Source organism: Sciurus vulgaris (genome assembly GCF_902686455.1).
Source record: "Sciurus vulgaris genome assembly, chromosome: 17".
Taxonomy (NCBI): domain Eukaryota; kingdom Metazoa; phylum Chordata; class Mammalia; order Rodentia; family Sciuridae; genus Sciurus; species Sciurus vulgaris.
The window spans coordinates 6,379,557-6,399,101 of NC_136478.1; the positions used below are offsets into that span (position 1 = coordinate 6,379,557).

Here is a 19,545-nt window from a genome sequence, read left to right on the forward strand (position 1 = left end):
TGCTTTCATAATCACAGTTACCCTTAGGATAGTGACAAAATTTATAGGGAAGGAAACTTGAAGGGAAGAAGTTAAAATCACAGGCCTGGGGATGTAGCTCAGTGGTAGAGCTTGCCTAGCACTTGTAAGGCTCTGGAAGAAGTTAAGATCACAAAATTCTTGCCCTGGATCCTCTGTATATATAAATATTAATACCCTATTTCCTTAATTCTAAGATATTTTTGATTGTGAAAGGATAGCAATTCATTCATTTAAAATTTCTTTTGTAGTTGTAGATGGACAGCATGCCTTTATTTGTTCATTTCTATATGGTGCTAAGGATCGAACCATGTGCTAGCCAAGTGCTCTGCCACTGAGCTACAGTCCCAGCCCAAGGATAGCAATTTAAAAGAAAATTTCCTTAGGAAAAAAATGCCCGATCATTAAATGTGTGCAGCAATTAGGAGCTAGGCTGTTTCCGAAACATAAAATGGCACGAGAGCATGCCAGAATCAAGGAACACGGAGCCCAGACCTGGAGCTCGGGGTGGGGCAGCTTACCTTGGAAGGAGCAGGCAGCAGGCAGTTCCTGGAGAACTCCTGACAGTAGGGAGGAGAGAGGGTTGGGATGGGGGGCTGCAGAAAGCAGGGGCACTTGGTGAGTCAAGACCCCTGTGGGACATCACCAAAGCCCCGCTCTCCTGGCCTTTGTTTTCCATTCTACTCTGAACAGACTTTATGATAAGACCCCAAACCTTTGAGAACTCCGCACAGACTGGGCTAGAAGAATAGTAAGGGTGGCGGTGTGTCCCACCTGTGCAGAGTAGGTGCAGGGTGGGGTCTCCCACCACTGAACTCAGGAGGACAGCTGCCTGTGCTGGAAGCCCATGGGGGGGGTAGTCCCGCGTGCTGACAGGTGGGGGCCTGTCAGGTAGGCGGCTAGCTCCCCAGCTCTCACCCCGCCTCACCACCTCCCTCTCTGCAAAGGGTGGCCAGCTTCCTGCCACCTGCCCCAGAGCCTGGCTCCTGTGCCCAGCACACAAATGTCCTGCCCCTCTGGGACCAGGCCCTGAGAGTTTCCAGGTGGGCTCAGGGTTCACACCAGTAATTTCCAGGTACTGGGCTTTGCTGTTTTCTTTGCACTGGTCTTGAAGAGAGAGGAGGAGGAGGAGACTATACCCCCGCTGCCAGGACATCTGTCCAGCCCAGGTAATGGGCCCACTATGGGTGGAAGCAGGGGCCTGGCCATCTGGTGGTCTTGAGGAGGCCATATGCCTACAGAGACCAGCCTCTGCAGCCTCTTGGGGGCAGGTGTGGGTGTTTCCCTCCAACCTTCACCTTGGATTTGGGAGCTACACCAAACCAGCCAGACAAAAGTGGCTCCTTGTCTGCCAAGCCAGTCTGTTCCTTCCTTCCCCAGCCGTTCTCTCTGACACCCCAGCATGACCCTTCTGCCAGAGAGGCACCTCAGGGACCTGGCTTTCTCTGCCCTGGCTGCTCTCCTCTGTGTGACCCAAGCAGGCAGCTTCCTTCCTGAGAATCAAGTCCCTGGGCAAGGTAGTTCCTCTGAGTGGAAATTCCCATGAGCTGACACCAAGAGGGTACAAGGGAACAAACAAAGCGGAATCAACCCTCTAATAACTCACCTCAACTTTCAGGGAAAATAAGTTAGGAACAAACAGGCCACAGCCATGCCCGCACACCATCACACGGTGGAGTTGCCTCCAGCTGGATCATGTCCTTGTTTCTAGGAGAGAGTCTTGGCTCTGCAGATCCAAAAGGTCCGTTAAAATCTTCTTTCAAGAGGAAAGAGTAATTTTTCTCCAAAGAAATGCCAGCCTCTGGCGCAATTACGTATTCATTCCATCATTTCTCTGGTCATTCTTCAGGGAGTTCCGGCTGCACGCTGGCCATGATAGCTCAGGAACATAACTTACATAAAATGTACCTACCGTCAGTGCACAATTGGTTGATTCTAATAAATTTAGAGAGGTATGTAACCACCCCTGCAATTCAGATTTAGAGTAGATCTGTCACCCCTGAAGATTCCCTTTTGCCCATCTGAAGCCAATTCCATGCCACCCTTACCCCAGACAGTATGGCACTGCCTGGATGGGTCAGGTCATTGCCCCTGGAATAAACAGTCCATCTGAAGAGATGACATTAAGCGAGTAAGTGCACAAATCAACATTTAAGAGCAGTGCTGGCAGGAGCCAGTACAGGCCTCTGCTGAGGGTGCACCCAAGATGTCTGCTGAGGGGGAGGGGACATACGTGCACCAAGGTCCTGAGGCCCAGTGGAACTTGTCATTTTATAGCAATTACGGACAGTATAGCTGCAGCATGCAGAGTTGGGCGTGGAGGAGATGGTTCAAGGTAAGGTAGAGAGGGGCTGGGGAGCAGGTCATACAGGGTCTTAGAGGAGCTGAGGTAATGCCGAGTCTTTAAATAGGAGAGTGGCTGATCTGTTTTGGGATTTCACAAAGATTACTGTGGTTGCTCATGAAAACCAAAAGTATTAGGTCATATTGTGGAAATGGGGCGGGGGCAGTAGGAAGGCAAGAGATGATACATGTTGTTGGTAGGGGTGGCTGGGGGCATGGATCCCAAAGGTAGTCGGGTCCGCACGCGCCATTAGAACGCCGCAGCAGAAGAGTGTTGACAGTGAGAACAATCAGGGTCTCCTGGCTGCAGACAGAGTCTGGTCCCACTGCCTGCTTGGGGGACTGCGCTGGTGTCCTTGTTCCCACAGGCCCCTATGCCTTGTTCCGGGCGCGAAGATGTAGCAGCAAACCTGTCTACCAGCCACCTCTTGCCACCACCGTGAGAAGATGAAAGCCACCCGCCTCAAGGAACAGAGAGCATTTGCCCTAATCGGAGAAATCTTGGGTGGGCAGCGCCCCCACTCTGGTTCTCGGCACAGACCCAACACGCTCACCACACAGTCTGATGAAGCTCTCCCTGCTTCTGGGCCTCAGTTCCCCTAGATGGCAACTTACCCCAGTTTCTCCTCTATACTTGAAATCCTTTAGTGTTTTTATGGCCCTTAGGGTGAAGTCTGAGCTCCCTGCTGGGGCTCCCCCACTGCAGGCGCCCGTCTCTGCCCCTGTACCTCAAACTCCAGCCACGCTGGCTTCTGCAGCTCTTGGACCTGTGCTCTCTCCCAAGCCCGGGCTTTTGGCCAGACGATTTCTGCCCACCCTTCCTCCCCACCTTTTCTTCTGGATAATTCTGCTTATCCTTTAAATCTCGGCCCAATCACTGTGTCTTCAGAGTAGCTTCCTTTGGCCCTCTGGTTAGGATTTCCAAAATCTCAGTGTGTGTCTTCCTGTGTTCCCTAGAGCAGATCTGTGTGCAGGAGCCACTTGGGAGGTGGTGCTGAGTTCACTGCGGGAAGGGAGAGTACAAGGAGGGAAGGGAGTCAGAGGGCCCAGTCCTGCTGGGGGCCCCGGGTTGAGCATGTGGTACAGCCCCGAACTATTCTGCTCATTGGTGTCTGTCCAGGCCCTGGGGGAAGAGTCCTCAGAATGCAGATTCCTGGGCCTAGGCCAGGGTTCTGACTCGGTAGGAATCTGTTCCCCAAAGTGATTATGATGCAGAGACTCCTGAACCAGATGTGCACCTAATGGGCCCCTACATCACTGTCCTGTCTCTGGCAAGCCAGGCAAGCTCTGTGGCAGAAAACACAGCTGTCTCCTTCACTACTGTGTCCTCAGCAATGCAACAGGGCAGATGCTCTGTTTTAAAGAATTCTATTTGACCTGTCTATAGCACTAACACTGTGCCGCCTCTGTTTTGAATGTTTAAGTATTAACTGATCCCCTCCTTGCAACCCTGTGCCAGAAAATTATTATGCAAATGCCACAGATGAGGAGTGAGCCACAGAGGGGCTGAATCACTTGCAAAGGGCATGTGGGTAGCAAGTGGTATGGCTGGAATTTGAACCCAGGAGGCCTCCTGGTTGGAGGTCTTCTCCCCTCTGTTGTCTCCATGAAGACTGGCTCTATTGTCCCAGAGGGCAAAGGGCTGCTCTGGGAGACCTCCACCCTTCTGAGCCATGCACCATTCCACTCTCTACCCCAACTTGGTGGGAGTCAAGAATCCTGCCTGACCAGAGGCTGTGCATCCTTCCAGCGTACCTGGGCTTCCTGTGGATGCTGTTGCTGGTGGCCTATGGGCAGAGGGACCCCAGTGCCTACCATTTCAATAGACACCTCGAGCAAAGCTTCACCCGAGGCTTTCCAGCCATGCTGGGCTTCCGAGAGTTCTTCGAGTGGGCCAACACCACCCTCATGAACAACCTGTACGGTCATTACGCAGGTACAGCTCCCCTGCATGCTAGTTTCCGGGAGCAGGTATGGGTCCCTGATGACACAGTCTCCTAGTGGGATGGTGTGAGTCTGCAACCTGCCTCCTAAGAAAGGCGAGTCAGAGGTGAAGGGTTATCCCGTTAGCCACACACTTCGAAGGCAAGACCCTTTGGATGTCTGTGCGTGTGCAAGGGAGGGTCACTGACTCTCCCCTGAAGCAGAGGGGAGGACATCTTAAAGGAGAGGTAAGCAAGCACTCGTTGGCTCGGCAAAAACAGGGTGCTAGGCAGGACAAACAACACGAGAAGAGCCGAGCCTGGTGCTCCATGGCACATCCTAGGAACTGCGCAGCATCGAGCGTGGTGACAGCGTAGGGTCTGAGTTAAGGACCAGCGTGAAGCAGAGACATGCAGGGACCAGGCTGTGAAGGCTCTTGAGTTCACCTTTTATCCTTGAGGAAAGGAAGCACCATGGAAGTTTTCTCCATGAGGGAGCAACACAGATCTGTGGTACAAGGATTACTCTGGAAGCACCAGGAAGCTGAGGTGGATGGTGGGCAAGTGAAGATGCTAGGGAGACATGGAGTGGATTGATACAGGGCCAGAGGACAGTGGTGATGGAGAAAAGGGGGTGGGTACATAAAACGTGGACGAGATTGTATCGTTGGGATATGGTGGACATTAGGATGCGAGGGTGGAGCCGGGTACAGTAGACCTCACTCCCAGTGACTTGGGAGGCTGAGGCAGGAGGACTGCCAAGTTCAAGACCAGCCTCAGCAACTTAACAAGGCCCTGTCTCAAAATAAAATAATAAAAGAACTGGGGATGTAGCTCAGTGGTAAAGTGTCATTGGGTTTAATCCTCAGTGCCTTCCCCCCACCCCACAAAAAAAGAGTGCGTGGGTTGAGGGAAAGGGCACAGATGGTATCCAGGTTGATGCTGGGGTGAGGAGTACCATTCCCCAAGAGAACTTATGGAGGGAGTAAATCCAAGATGGAGAGCTGGCAAAGTCATTGGGATGAACGTAGACCATGGTTGATCATGAGCTTCTCTGGGCTGTCTCTACGATGGGCACACTGAAGTTGAGATAAACGTCCAGGACAGGGAGTTTGGAATGCATTAGGATAATTTTGATATCTAGATTTTCCCACCTGGTTTTCATCTTAGGCTTTGTCACTGATGGAAACTCCAAGCTGGTTGGCAGTGCCCACATCCGCCAAGTGAGGATCCGGGAAAACTCTTGCCCTCTGGCCCCACAACTGCGGGGTTCTTTGGACAGATGTCATGCGCCATACTCCCTGGATGCTGAAGACCTAGCAGACTATGGGGAAGGCTGGAATGCCTCCACCCTCAATAACAGCAATGACTTTCCTCTGGCTTGGCAGTACCAGAGCCAGAGCCAACATCAAGGTTATCCTATGTGGGGCAAACTCACTGTGTACCGGGGAGGAGGCTATGTGGTCCCTTTGGGGACTGATCACCAAAATGCATCAAGGTAAGACTGACTTGATTCTTTCATGGTGAAGTGGAACCATTTGCTAGAATCCACATCAGACTGGATGATTCAGCCTTCAAAATGGGGCTAAGCCAAGTTCCTTCACATCACTGTGGGAGGGACGGGGAGACTCAGAATCATTCAGGCCCCTAGAAACTACATTCCCAGAGTTGGAAGGGAAATCCCTTTCCAGTCATTGTTACTATGACCATGGGCACACATGCACGCGCGCACACACACACATGCACGCGCACGCGCACACACATGCACGCGCACGCGCGCACCCACTTGTGCGCACACGTTTTCTCCTCACAATGATCTGGAGGGCCTGGTAGATGAGGAAACTGAGACCTGGAGAAGTTGTCAGCTTGCACAGGGGCAGCCAGGTTTGAAGCCAGGTCCATGGGCCATCGCCAGAACCTGTGCCACAGTCGGCTGGCAGGTCCCCAGGATCTGGTCTCATGAGTTACCAGCCTCCAGAGGACCTACTGTTGCAGTTGCTGCCTGTGTAAGCCCCTGGTGTTTTATGACATTACTCCAATTCCATGGCTGTCATTAAAAAAGCCCGAGACTCCCCTGAATGGAGGACTCATCAGAGCACATATCCTCCAGCCTCCAGCAGGTCTGGGTGGGGCCTGAGAATCTACAATAAGTTCCCAAATGCTGGTCTAGTACAGTCCTTTGAGAACCTCTGCTCTAATGGCCAGGAGACTGTGGGTGCCACAGTATCATATTATGGTTGGCAAACTGGGACCACTTCAAGGAGTAGCCCTGGTGACCAAGGATCAGAGCAGGGGCAAAGGGAGGTTTAAACAGGAAACCTGGGTCCCATCCCGGGCTGAGGGGCAGGGGTCCTCCACAGGACAGAGATGTCCCAAATGCTGCTCTTTCCCACAGAATTCTTCAGTATCTCTTTGACAACAGCTGGCTGGACACCCTGACCAGAGCAGTGTTTGTGGAGTTCACCGTCTACAATGCCAACGTCAACCTGTTCTGCATCGTCACACTCATACTGGAGACCAGTGGCCTGGGTGGGCGGCCTTGCCTGCTGGGTCTCCCCTGGGCTGGGTCTCCTGATCCAGCTGGGCTGGGAAGGTGGGAGTAGCTCTGGGTTCTCCCTGTTGCTGTGCATCCCTGGGCCCCCAAATGCAAGGTGTCAGAGCTGGCCGGTCTTCCCTGTGACCCAAAGGGACACAGCTGGAGCTTGAAGGCAGCTCTTCCTCCCCATTCCTGAGCTTTCTATTGTGATGCAGGTGCTGATGGGGATCTATAGCCAGGGGCTGGGAGGGTGCCTGGTAACTGGTAGTGTCTCCTAAAAGAACATTTTACAAGGTGTACATCAATCCACATTGGGAAGCACATTTGACATCACAATTCAACATTCGCATACAACTGAAACCAAAGCTTCGCAAAGAATGTTCACCCCAACTACATGTGATGCTCTCCTGTTTCCATTCCATGCCCCCATTTCGGCCTCCTCTCTTAGAACACTAATCACAAGTTATTAATAAACACTAACCTATAGCCTGTTCAGCTAATGCTCAATGTGCCTAAAACTCAACCTCCACTCTACTAAAAACCGAACATTTTAAAAATATTAAGGGCTGGGGATATAGCTCAGTTGGTAGGGTACTTGCCTTGCAAGCACTAAGGCCCTGGGTTCGAGGGCCCTAGCACCACACACACACACAATTAAATTATATTTTATTTATTTGTTTTTTGTGGTACTAGGGATTGAACCCAGGGGTGCTTTACCACTGAGCTACATCCCCTGTCCCTTATTTTTTTTATTTAGAGACAAGGTCTTGATAAGTTGAGACTGGCCTTGATAAGTTTGAGACTGGCCTCAAACTTGTGATCCTCCTGCCTCAGTCTCCTGATTGGCTGGGATTACAGGTGTGGCCACCATGCCAGCCAATATATATTACTTATATAATTACAACATAATTTAAGTCAGGTATGGTACTCACACCAGTAATTCCAGCAAATTGGGAGGCTGAGGCAGGAGGATCTCAAGTTTGAGGCCAGCCTCAGCCTCGTCAACTTAGCAAGGTCCTTACTCAAAATAAAAAATAAAAATGGAAGGCTGGGGATGTAGTTTAGTGGTAATCTTTGAGTTCAAGTCCTAACACAGAAAAAAGTAATATATACTTGTGTGTTTTTTTTAAAAATTCAGGCTGAAGCCAAGTACACACCCGTAATCCCAGCAATTTGGTAGACTGAGGCAGAAGGGATTTTAAATTCGAGGCCAACTTAACAAGACCCTGTCTCAGAATAAAAAATAAAAAGGGTTGGGGATGTGGCTCAGTGGTAGAGTGCATACTCAGCACTGAGCCACATAACAATAACAACAGCAGCAATAAATAAAAATAAAAATTCAAAATTGTGTCAAGTTAACAGTAAAAGGCTTTTGACCTCCACGGTCAATGGTTTCTTTAGTAATCTTTTTCTGGAGCTTTTTTGTATATCTTTTTGCCACCTTTTTTTGTCTCTTAAGGAACTCTGAAATAACTTGTCTAAACCACATCTGATTGGATTGTTTCCACACATAAGAAGTTGTGGGGAAGCCGGAGAAATTCTGCTGAGCACTGAAATCCTCAGGGGCTCAGATGGCTTCCATGTCTTCCTTGTCGCCCTTAGCTGACTTTGTCTCCAACAGCCTTACTAGTCAAACTGGTTTACATTATCACCCAAATATCATTACAGCGGAAAAAGAAATCACCGTCAATAACAATTAGCAGCAAATAAGGAAAAGACACGCAGTGCAGGAAAAATACTCAAAAGAAGGTTGGAGTTTTAGGCACACTGGCCACAAGGTGAACTGATGTGAAGTGGCTTTAAGCAGGCCAGCCTGGAAGAAGCCACCACTGATGCTGACGGGGTGGCTCTGCTTTGTTGGAGGTGACTGTGCATGAAGGGCCACGTGTCCAGTGGAACTTCCAGAGCAGCCCCTTTTGTCACTTCCAGTGTGTCCATGGTCTTTGGCGTCCAGCATGCGTCCACACTCAGTCCCTTGGGACTCGAGTCCTCCCCTCTGATCCCGCCACCCCGTGGAAGTGTTTGAGCTTGCGTTGAGCTTGAGTCCTCCAGCCTGACCGCTGATCTGAGTGGCAGGCAGCCAGGGCTGAGCGTGCGCTCTGTGCTTCCAGGAACCTTCTTCGCACATGCGACCCTGCAGAGCCTCCGCCTGTATCCCTTTACCAATGGCTGGCACCCCTTCGTGGTGGCGGCGGAGCTCATCTACTTCGTCTTCCTCTTCTACTACATGGTGGTGCAGGTGAGAGGACGTGTGCACAGGCAGGGGTGGCCTTGGGTGTGCCCTGGTGGGTGGGCCTGAAGGAGGTGGGGCAAGACTTTGCCTTCAGTGTGGTGGTGACCTTCAGTCCTTCAGTGAGTCCTGAGAGATGACCTAGGCTTCTGTCTACAGTGTCTGGCATGGGAAAGGCCAAGGCTGGCACTCCGCAGGACCGACGCTTCTGAGGGTGGTCCTTCTAGTGGGTTGGGGGGGTTGGTCCTGTTTCTGCTTCCAAAAGCTGAGGTGGGCGGTTGTCCCATAGCGGAGGGTTCTCTGAGCTTAGACGGCGAGGTTCTTAGCATCTTCTGTTCTCACCAGTCTTCCCTGGGAAGTAGGCAAAACCCTTTTCCCCTCCTTTACTGCCGTGTCACACCTGGAAGGTGCAGCTGTTGACGATGGCGAGGGCTCGGAGATGCTATGACTTGCTGTGAGTCAGTTGCAGGGCCCCCTCTCACCCCAAGTGCAAACCAGATATCTAAAGGGGCATGCTGGCCGCCATGCCGCGCTCCTGAGGCTGCTTTCAGATCAGGATGGCACCATGTGGCAGGCACTGTGCCAGGAAGCTGTGCAGAGCTCCCCCTCCAGCGATGAGAGAAAGGGCCTCTTGGCTCCACCGCAGAGGTAGGACAGCAAGCCCAGTTATTCACTTATAGAATTATTCGTTTATTATTTCTGCGTGCTGGGAGGAACCCAGGGCCTCGCACATGCTAGAACTGAGCCACCTCACTCGCCCCAGGATCAGAATCAGAACCCAGAGCCTGAGGCCTGACCTTCACAAGCACCCCATGCTGCCACATGACCTCCTAAAGCAGGCCCTGCAGGGTTCCCACCAGCCCCAAGTCAAGCCCAAAGCCACAGACACCAGTATCACTCACCTGCTCCTCCCAGGAGAGGGACTTACCACCTCCCTTGGCCCCTCACTTCCCTCCTGGCCATCTTTGCATCCTGTGGGCAGCTGCTTCAGAAGGTCATTTCTCCAGACCCTCACACCTCCTCAAAGTGTCTGCTCAGCAGTTTGAAGAATCTTCCTTGCTCTCCTTTGTTATGGAGGCAAACTCAGCCCCTCACCAGCCAGACACAAGTCCCCCTCCTCAGAGTCGAGGTTCTCCTGAGTGGAAAGGGGAGGAGAAGCGGGAGGGCCGGGACCCCACACAGGATGACCAACTCTGACTTGGGACACCCGTTGGAAAAGATGACTAAGCCCAGTCTCCTGCCAGTCCAGAAAACCTCTCCCAAAGGCACAAAAGAAAGCAATGTAGTTGTTTTTAATTATTGATTTTTAACTGTGGTGAATATACATAACATAAAACTCACCCCTTTGCAGTCAATGCACACACCTAAGCGTGCAGCAGGCACATTCCCATCACCCCACGCTGTCACCATCTTCTCCAGAACTCTTCATCTTGCAAGACTGAAGCCACATGCATCAGGCAACCACTCCCAATTCCTCTGGAGGAAAGCAACTCTTGTTATTGAATGAGCATCAGATCAGGATGTGAGTGAGGTGTGTCCCACGTGCCCTGCTGTACAGCCAAGCATCAGGACCCATGTCACTCCTGCTCTGAAGGGGTGACGGGCACCCTCCAGCAGAGCCTGGACTAACTACAGCACCTGTCACCTCGTCCATCTAATTCACCTGGGAATCAGGCAGCCGCCTGTGTTTGCTAACTGCCTTAATCAAAAGGAAAAATAAGCGTTAACCTTTATGACAGGAGCGGGGCCGAGGAGCTGGGCACCTAGACCACACCCGGAGAACCCCCAGAGAGGGGGCACTATCTTCCTCCATAATTACCTACCGAAAGGATGGCTCTGCGCCTTGAGAAAGACATTTCTGAGTTGTAAAACTGGCAGGAGGCTTGTTTGGCTTTTGGAAAGATATATGTACATCTCCAAGGGTCAAAGAAAGAGTTTACAAGGTTTTCTAAAGTAAAGTCTTTTGGAAAAGTGACAGAGGTGGGAAGAGAGTATCTCCCCCCCCCCCCCCCCCCCCAACACACACACACCTTTTTTTTGCATCAAAGAGAATTCAATTGTTTTCTTAGTAGATACTGTATTTACTCTTGCAGATCCTACAGCCAGGACTAGTGGAGGTCTGTACCAGGTTGGCCACAGACCTTGAGGCACTCTGTGCATGTGGGGGCCAGAGCTGGGAGCCTTGCTGGGATCAGTAACACCCTGGCAAAGGGCCCTCTGGTGGGGCCAGGAGCAGCGTCGTGTGAGGGGCAATGATCATGGTCTTCAGCTTTGGCAGAACTTGGGGCTCCTTTCCAGGGCAAGCTCATGAGGAAGCAGAAGTGGGGCTATTTCTGCAGCAAGTGGAATCTTCTCGAGTTGGCCATCATCCTGGTCAGCTGGAGTGCCCTGGCAGTGTTTGTGAAGAGGGCTGTCCTTGTGGAGCGTGACCTTCAGCGCTACAGGAGCCACAGGGAGGAGTAAGTGACTGTCTTGGCTCCCTGCCTCCCTATGGCCTCTCTCTCCTTTCCGTTCTGTCTGAGGCCCAGGGGGTCAGAGGGAGGCTTTGGAAATCTTGTTGACCTCAGTGGATCAGGGGACACTCCTGGTAGAAATAATTGCAGCTGCCATAGATTCAGCTGTGGTGCCTGAAGCAGATACAACTGGAGAGGACACTTAAGACAAAATACGACATACCTGACTTCGGTAAATCTTACCAGAACATAGGATCATGATGCGTCCTGCTGAAGTCCTTCCCCCCCTTTGGGGGAGCTCTTGAAAGTATTAGGGCCCAAGTGGCCCCACACCTGCTACAGTGTGCGAAGCATCCACCGTGTGCTAAGAAGGGTTAGTTCATACACCTGCCCGGCATGTATGGCACGTATAGATACATATGTGGCTTTTGTGTTCGTAGATACATAAGAACTGATGAAGGCTGATGTTTTCAGTGCTCCACTTAACCAAAGAAATCGAGGCTCAGGGAATTCGTGTGACTCCCCCAAGGGCCTTCAGTTTAAATGTGGCAGAGAAGTAACTAAATTCTAACTTAAATCTAGGATCCCTGTGGCTTATTTTGGGGTCACTGTGTTTCTTTACTCTTTTAAAGATGTAACTAAAATTTATTGAGTTATTGCTGGATGTCGTACACTGTCACGAAAATTCCAGGGCTTCACACATGCTGGCCAGGTGCTCTACCACTGAGCTATGTCCCTAGTCCCACAAAATCACTGTAAAAGCACTTTCTTTTTTTCTTTTTTAATTTATTTTTATTGTAAACAAATGGGATACATGAACACTTTCTTACCTATCTTAATATAATACCTATCTTACCTATCTTATACCTATCTAATACCTTTCTTACCTATCTTAATAAGAGATGGTATTATCTTCTCTCTTTTACAAATGAGAAAATCATTTGTAATGAGGCTTAGAGAGGTTAAGTTGTTTGTGCAAGGTCACACAGCAAGTAAATACTGGAGTCAGAATTTGAACTCTACTCCTAACCTTTAACATTGGCCTCATTCATTCAACAAACCGACATTCAGCTCTTCTTTGTGCCACACCCATGTATGTTTTGTATGTATATATGTATGTGTGTGTGTGTATATATATATAAACTTTGGGTTTTTGGTCACAGAAAATTGAACCCAAGCACTTTAGCATGCTAAAACATGTATTCTATGATTAAGTTACATCCCCAAATCCCTATATATATAAAAAATTAAAATATATACTAGAGGTATTGCTCAATTTAAGGAGATAATTTAATATTTATTATGTCAATATATAACTAATGTATATTAAATGCTTTTTACAAACTTGGGATCATTCAATATTTTTCTATAATCTTGTTTTCTCCTTCGTGTTTAAGAATGAATTTAAAATACAAAGGCATAAGAAGAGAACCAAAAATGGGGCGTGATGTTGGGCACAACTTGAACTTAGAAATCAGACACCTGTAGAGTCCAACTGATCCTATGGCTCACAAGTGACTACTTATGTCACCAGCTGTGTGACCCTGTGGAAACTTTCTGTCCTTATCTATGAAACGGAGATAGCAAGAAGTACTTATCCTATCATGTTTTTTTTTTTTTTTTTCGTTTTTAGTTTTTTTGGTATTGGGGATTGAAGCCAGGGGCAGTTAACCACTCAACCACATCCCCAGCCCTTTTTATTTCTTATTTTGAGACAGGGTCGTGCTAAGTTGCTTAGGGCCTCACTAAGTTGCTGAGGCTGGCTTGAACTTGCGATCCTGCCTCAGCCTCCCGAGTCGCTGGGAGTACAGGCATGTATCTCCATGCCTGTCAAGATGCATCTCATCCTGGAGTTCAAATGAGGCCAAGCAAATGAAGTTCTCACTTAGTACAACCAGATACTTCTTTGATTCTTTCCTTCAAATATAGGGCAGCTGTGGATGTATTCTCAGATAAGTGTACAGAGGGGGTGGCGTCTACTGGTCCAAAGTAGGGAGAGGGAGGCTCATAGATGTCCCTTAGCTCTATCCTCTTGATCCTGAGAGGATACCTCCTTCTCCTTTCTTCCATAGCTCTACAGTCATTAATCAAGACTGCTAGTTACAGGCTCCATAAGCTAGCCATAGGCATACATCTTCAACATCATTATCATCGTCACGACCACCATCATTACCAACATCATCAACATCATTATCATCGTCACAACCACCATCATTACCAACATCAGTCCTCTCATCTCCACCACCTCCATCACTATCATCACCACCACCAACCAATGTCACTACCATCCTCATCCTTCCTCACCATCATCATCATGATCATCACCCCATCATCATCAGTCATCAATATCACCATCATCATCATCACCATCACCATTATCATCACTATCAACATGACAATCATCATTGTCACCATGATCATCGCCACCATCAACATCACTACCACTGTCATCACCATCGTCATTACCATCACCAACATCATCACCATCACCACCATCATCATCACTATAACATCGCCAATCACTATCATCAACATCACCACTCAGTTTGGGAATTGGGATCACTTTTTTTCCCCAGAACTGTTTCTGGATTTGATAGCCTCTGAGACCATGGTCAGTTTAGTCCTGTATCCAGAGCTGGTGACGAATCTGATCCTGAATCCAGATGGGTTTTCATTGCATTTCCCATGGTCTCTGAGACCCAGACTTCCTACCTTGTTTTCCACAGGGGGATCAGTTTCAGTGAGACAGCAGCAGCTGATGCTGCCCTTGGATACATTATTGCCTTCCTGGTACTCCTGGCTACAGTGAAGCTTTGGCATCTGCTCAGGTTGAATCCCAAAATGAACATGATCACATCGGCCCTACGCAGAGCCTGGGTGACATTTCAGGCTTTGTCACTGTCCATTGTTATCATGCTCCTGGCTTATTCCATTGCGGTGAGTGGCTCCCTTTGGAAAAACCTCAGAGCTGATCTCCACGGAAGCCAAGGCTACCTGGTGGGGTGGAGTGGAAAGTTAGAGTCAGGGAGACTCTGGGAACCTGAAGGAGCTGGCAGATCTTCTGAGTCCAAGGTCTTTTAGCGGGGAGCTCATGAGATGGCCACCTCAAATAGCAGAGACTGGAGCCCTCAGTTGAGTAGGAGTGAGGCAGCATAGGTTCTGGAACTGAATGGCTCAACTCCCTCCAATGATGGATTCCTTTCTTCAGCTCGACCCTGCCTGGCTGGGTGTGCCAGTTCTCTGATATCTAATTGTTCAAAAGGCACAGGACTAATTCCCAGCCAGGTACAGAGTACTCCTAATGTGCTGGTGGATAAACTGGGTTACCCCTGTCCTTGAGTTAGGGCAGGGATGGGAAGTGAGGGTTGACTTGTCCACAGGCCATGCCAGCACTGTTGCCATAGACCTGCGGTCTGAATTTAGTGGGATCAATGCCGTTTCAATTCAGCCCCTTGACACTGAGCACATTTTGACAATCACACCTTTATAACTGGAAAACAAAAAAGAACAAAACAAAACCTATAAAAGCATTCAACTCGGCTGGAGATATACCTTGGTTGGTAGAGTGCTTGCCTCCCATGCACAAGGCCCGGGGTTCAATCCCCAGCACCACACACAAAAACAAACAAACAAACAACAACAAAAAAAACCCCAGAAACACACAAACAAAAATTCAACTCTTTATTACCAAGTAATGTGAGAAACTAAGACCCTCTTTCGACCCCAGCCACAGCCCTATCTGCATTCAAATGTGAACCCCAACCCTGCTGCTCAACAGATCCACAATTTCCATCATACTTCAGTCCACCCCTCATCTTTGACCCTGTAGCCCATCTTGATCCTCTCCTCCCCTGACCCCTTCTCATTCTCACCCTGACCACATCCAATCTCTCATCTCCCCACAGTCCATTGAATTTGAGTTCCCACTCTGCCTCTACCTCATCCATTGTGTATCCCTATCATCTCTGCCCTGACCGCTCCTTCCATCTTCCTGTCCCATCCTCAGGAACAGGGTGGGGTGCACTGATGGAGTGATGGTGTGAACTGAAAGGGGTGGTTTTATCCAAGTGCCCTGATTCATGTCAATTAATTCAGTCTGCCATTTGTTGTGCAAGGACACTGCAGTGTCCTCTGGGACCAGAAGTCACCAACTCAGAGCCATGTGGTACTGAGCCTTCCTCTGACACCACAGCCTGGGAAAATCTGGTGTGTGTGGGGTTGTGTGTTGAGAGGAGAGCCATGCCCAGATGGGTGAAGCCCACCATCTATTCAACCCAAGTGCCCCTGAGGAAAGAGGCTGGAGCATCAGAATGTCCACTTTCCCTACAGTCTTTGCTTAGCCTTCTGGTGAAAGCAGCAGGGGCTCAGGTGGTGGGTGCCTGTGTGCACACAGCATACGTATGTGGGTGTGAAGCCCAGATGTACACGTGCAATCACACAGGGACACGTGTGGTCCTGCATGCACAGGCCCACAGAGGAAAATACACACATTTCACACGGAACTGGACGTGGATACACCACTTCCTCGCCTCGGTGGGTATGGACAGCTTGGCAAGGCCAGATGAAGGATGGTAGCGGACACTGTGTCAAACAGCAGGATTTGGGGACTTCATATTCTTTTTCTCTGCTCATGAGGATCTTTCTATGATAGTCAAACTTAATATTTGGTTGGAAACTCCATTCCTACAAGACCCTCTTTGACGCGGTAGAAACGATGATCAGCCTGCAGCTAGGAATCTTCAACTACGAGGAGGTAATGTGGAGCAGACATTGAGACCACACCAAGTCTTTGTGAAAAGTAGAAAATCTCTCCCCCCTCCCTGCCCCCATCACCCTTCTGGCCCATGGCCTGGCAAGCACAGAGCAGTTTTGGTCACAAGCTCCCCTTTGTCTAGGCAGCCTGCCTGGGGACCCCTGCCCACAGAACACTAGACACTGGCTGCTCAGGGGAGGGCTATGCTGGGGGTCTCCACAGGAGTGGTGCCTGTCTTTGAAGGAGGTAGTAGTGGGCAGGAGGGCCACCTTGCCCGCTTCCCCTGCCCCAAGCCAGCTCTGGAGAGCTCTGCCCATACTTCTCTGCCCAGTTCCGAGGCCCAGTTGCCCTCTGATGGTTCCGGGGTGGCAGCTTGCACCCAGGATACCAGGAACGGCTGGCCTTTTTACTCTTAGGTCCTGAACTACAGCCCTGTGCTTGGCTCCTTCCTAATTGGGTCCTGCATTGTTTTCATGACGTTTGTGGTGCTGAATTTGTTTATCTCCGTCATTCTGGTGGCCTTCAGTGAGGAGCAGAAGTGTCATCAGGTGAGTTCCTTTGGCCTATTCTTGCCTTTTAATTAACCTTGAACTATGAAGAGTCTGGCTGGGTAACATTACATGGTGAATTTCAAAGACCATGTAACTCAAAATACCAATTTCTCAGGAAGGAAAACTGAGGCCCAGGAGAAAATTACTTTTTCAAGGTCACAAGCAAGTGAGCGGCAGTGCTGGGCCTAGGATGGGGTCTCCTGCTCTCTAGTGATTCTTGTCCCTGACTGCACCTTGGAGTCACTCCTGAGACCAACACAAGAAGCTTAGCATTTAAAAAATCTCTGTAGTGATAGGAATGTCCAGCTAAGGTTGGACACCATAATCTGAAACCTCTGCCACAGCAGTGTGGCTCACCAGGACAGAGCTGGGGTCCCTCGGTCAACCTTCCACCACCGGTGACTGACAACCCTGGTGTGCCCCACAGGATGGGGACAGTGAAAGATCGACCTCAGGGAAGTAGGCACATTCAGCTGCATGCTACAGAGAAGGAACCTGAGGCCCACAGGGTGAGATCCCTGACGTAGGGCCAGAGCTAGGAAGGAGGAGAGGTGGGCTGGAGCCCAGATCTGTGTGACTCGGATGTGTGTTTCAGTGTCCCTGGAGATGCTGCTGTACTAGCTCACCCTTCCCTTCCCCAGCTGGAAGAGTTCCTAGAATCTTTCCTGAAGTGCATACCGAAACAGACCCTTACAACGCATTCTCTGATTTTTTCCATTTCTGTCCAACAGCACTGACTGTTTTCTAAGTTGCAGTGCATACCATGTTAAAGGATCATTGGGAGAGAGAGCTGCTTTTTCTCAAAGGGAGGAAATTTTGTGAGGTTTTCCCACACCAACATTACAGTGATCACCAACTCGGTCTCCCATAAATTGACTCAGTTGCGATGCTATCTGCTCGGAGACAGCGTCAGATATTCAGGGGGAGGGCTCGGCCCCATGAGAATGCCCCCACTTCATACACACTGCTCATTGTACATGTCACCTATATTTCTGACCAGTCAGAGTTCCCACAACCCTCTCCTTGAGCTCAATTAACTCAATAATTCAGCTCACAGGACTTAGGGAAACTCTTATTTATTATAAAGGACATTATAATAAATTGTAATGACATAAACCCATCATTATAAAGGGTGTTAGCAAAGGATACATGTGAGTAGCTAGATGAAGAGGCGCAGAGGGGAGTGAGAGGGAGGGGTGCGGCGCTTCCATGCCCCTCTGGGTGAGCCGACCTCCCAGCACCTTCGTGGGTTTAGCCACGGGAAGCTCGTCACATCTTGCCAGTCCAGACTTTCTATAAGGATTGATTCCACTCTGCACTGCTCTCTCTCCTCGTGGAGACTAGTGGGTCTTTCTGGTGATAGCCCCTCCTGAAGCTCTCTAGGGGTCTTGCCTAAGTCACCTCATCGGCATATGTTCAGGCATGCTCATGAGGGCTTGTTACGGAACAACAGAGGTCACTGCTGACACACAGGAAACTGCAGTGGCTTCAGGAACCAGGGACAAAGGTCAAATACACTCCTGTCTATCACAGTGCTCTTGCCCTGCAAAGATCTGATATTGTGAAAGTGATTTTGTAGTGTTTAAGAAACACGTTTTCATGTTAGCAGGGAAGAAGTTTTGACACTCAGGTACGCCAATTATACCTGATTTTGGAGGTGGGGGTGTCAGGCAGTTACATAGACACCTTTAATTGAAGGCACAGAAACTTGACTCATTTCTGGTCCAGAAATTGGTTTTGAATGAAGAGATAATGCACATACCATAACTTTCACCTTTTTAAAGTGTGTAATTCAATGTTTTTGGTACGTTCAGAGTTGTGCAACTATCACAATTATCAAATTCCAGAACATTTTTCATTATCCCACCACTAGTCATTCCCAACTCCATATCGTCAGCCCCAGAAAGCAACTAATCTACTATTTTTTTTTTTTTTGGATTTGCCTGTTCTGTACATTTCATATAATAGGGTCATATATGTTAGCTTTTATGTCTGGCTTCTTCCTTTTAGGATAATGGTTGTGAGGTACAGATCAGTAATTCATTCCTCTTTATGTTTGAATCATATCCCATTTCATGGATACACCACAGACTACTATCCATTTGTCTGTTGATGATCTCTGGGTCATTTCATATTTTGGCTATTATGAATACTATTTCTATGCCCTTTTTTTTTTTTTTTTTTTTTGGTACTGGGGATTGAATCCAAGGGTGCTTAACCTCTGAACCACATCCCCAGCTCTTTTCTAAATATTTTATTGGAGAAGGGTCTCACTGAGTTGCTAAGTGCTGAGACTGGCTTTGAATTTGCAATCCTCCTGCCTCAGCCTCCTGAGCTGCCAGGGATTACAGGCGTTGTGCCTATAATTGTGACTATGCACATTTATGTGCAGGGTTTGTTTGGACATTTTTGGGGGAATGCTGGGGATTGAATCTAGGGCCACATGCATGCTAGGCAATCCACTCTACCACTGATCTGCACCCACAGTCCCTGGATATGTTTTCATTTCTCTTGGGTATATAGCTAGGAGCAGAATACCTATGTTAACTGTTTGATGGGACTTTCAGACTGCTTTTACAAAGCAGCTGCCTGTTTTATATTCTCAGCAGCAATATGTGAGGACCTTTGTACATAAATTTTTAACAGCCTCTGTTGGAGGTGGCGGAGGATATTTTCCATTTCCCATAATTTCCTCTCATGCCAGGCTAGGCTAGGAGGTAAGCAGAGCAAGAAGTACTA

At 49.1% G+C, this 19,545-nt stretch overlaps 1 protein-coding gene across 1 annotated transcript in view; it reads left to right on the forward strand.

Annotated features, from left to right (window-relative positions):
- PKD1L3 (polycystin 1 like 3, transient receptor potential channel interacting) overlaps positions 1-19,545 on the forward strand; it is a gene marked incomplete at its 5' end in the record, with an annotated part of 81,564 nt that overhangs the window by 60,783 nt on the left and 1,236 nt on the right. The window contains 11 exon segments of the mRNA XM_079117219.1: positions 1,094-1,187; positions 2,730-2,798; positions 2,801-2,866; positions 4,112-4,297; positions 5,454-5,781; positions 6,679-6,812; positions 8,931-9,058; positions 11,348-11,508; positions 14,229-14,439; positions 16,154-16,255; positions 16,672-16,803. Coding sequence (XP_078973345.1) covers positions 1,094-1,187; positions 2,730-2,798; positions 2,801-2,866; positions 4,112-4,297; positions 5,454-5,781; positions 6,679-6,812; positions 8,931-9,058; positions 11,348-11,508; positions 14,229-14,439; positions 16,154-16,255; positions 16,672-16,803 — 1,611 coding nt within the window.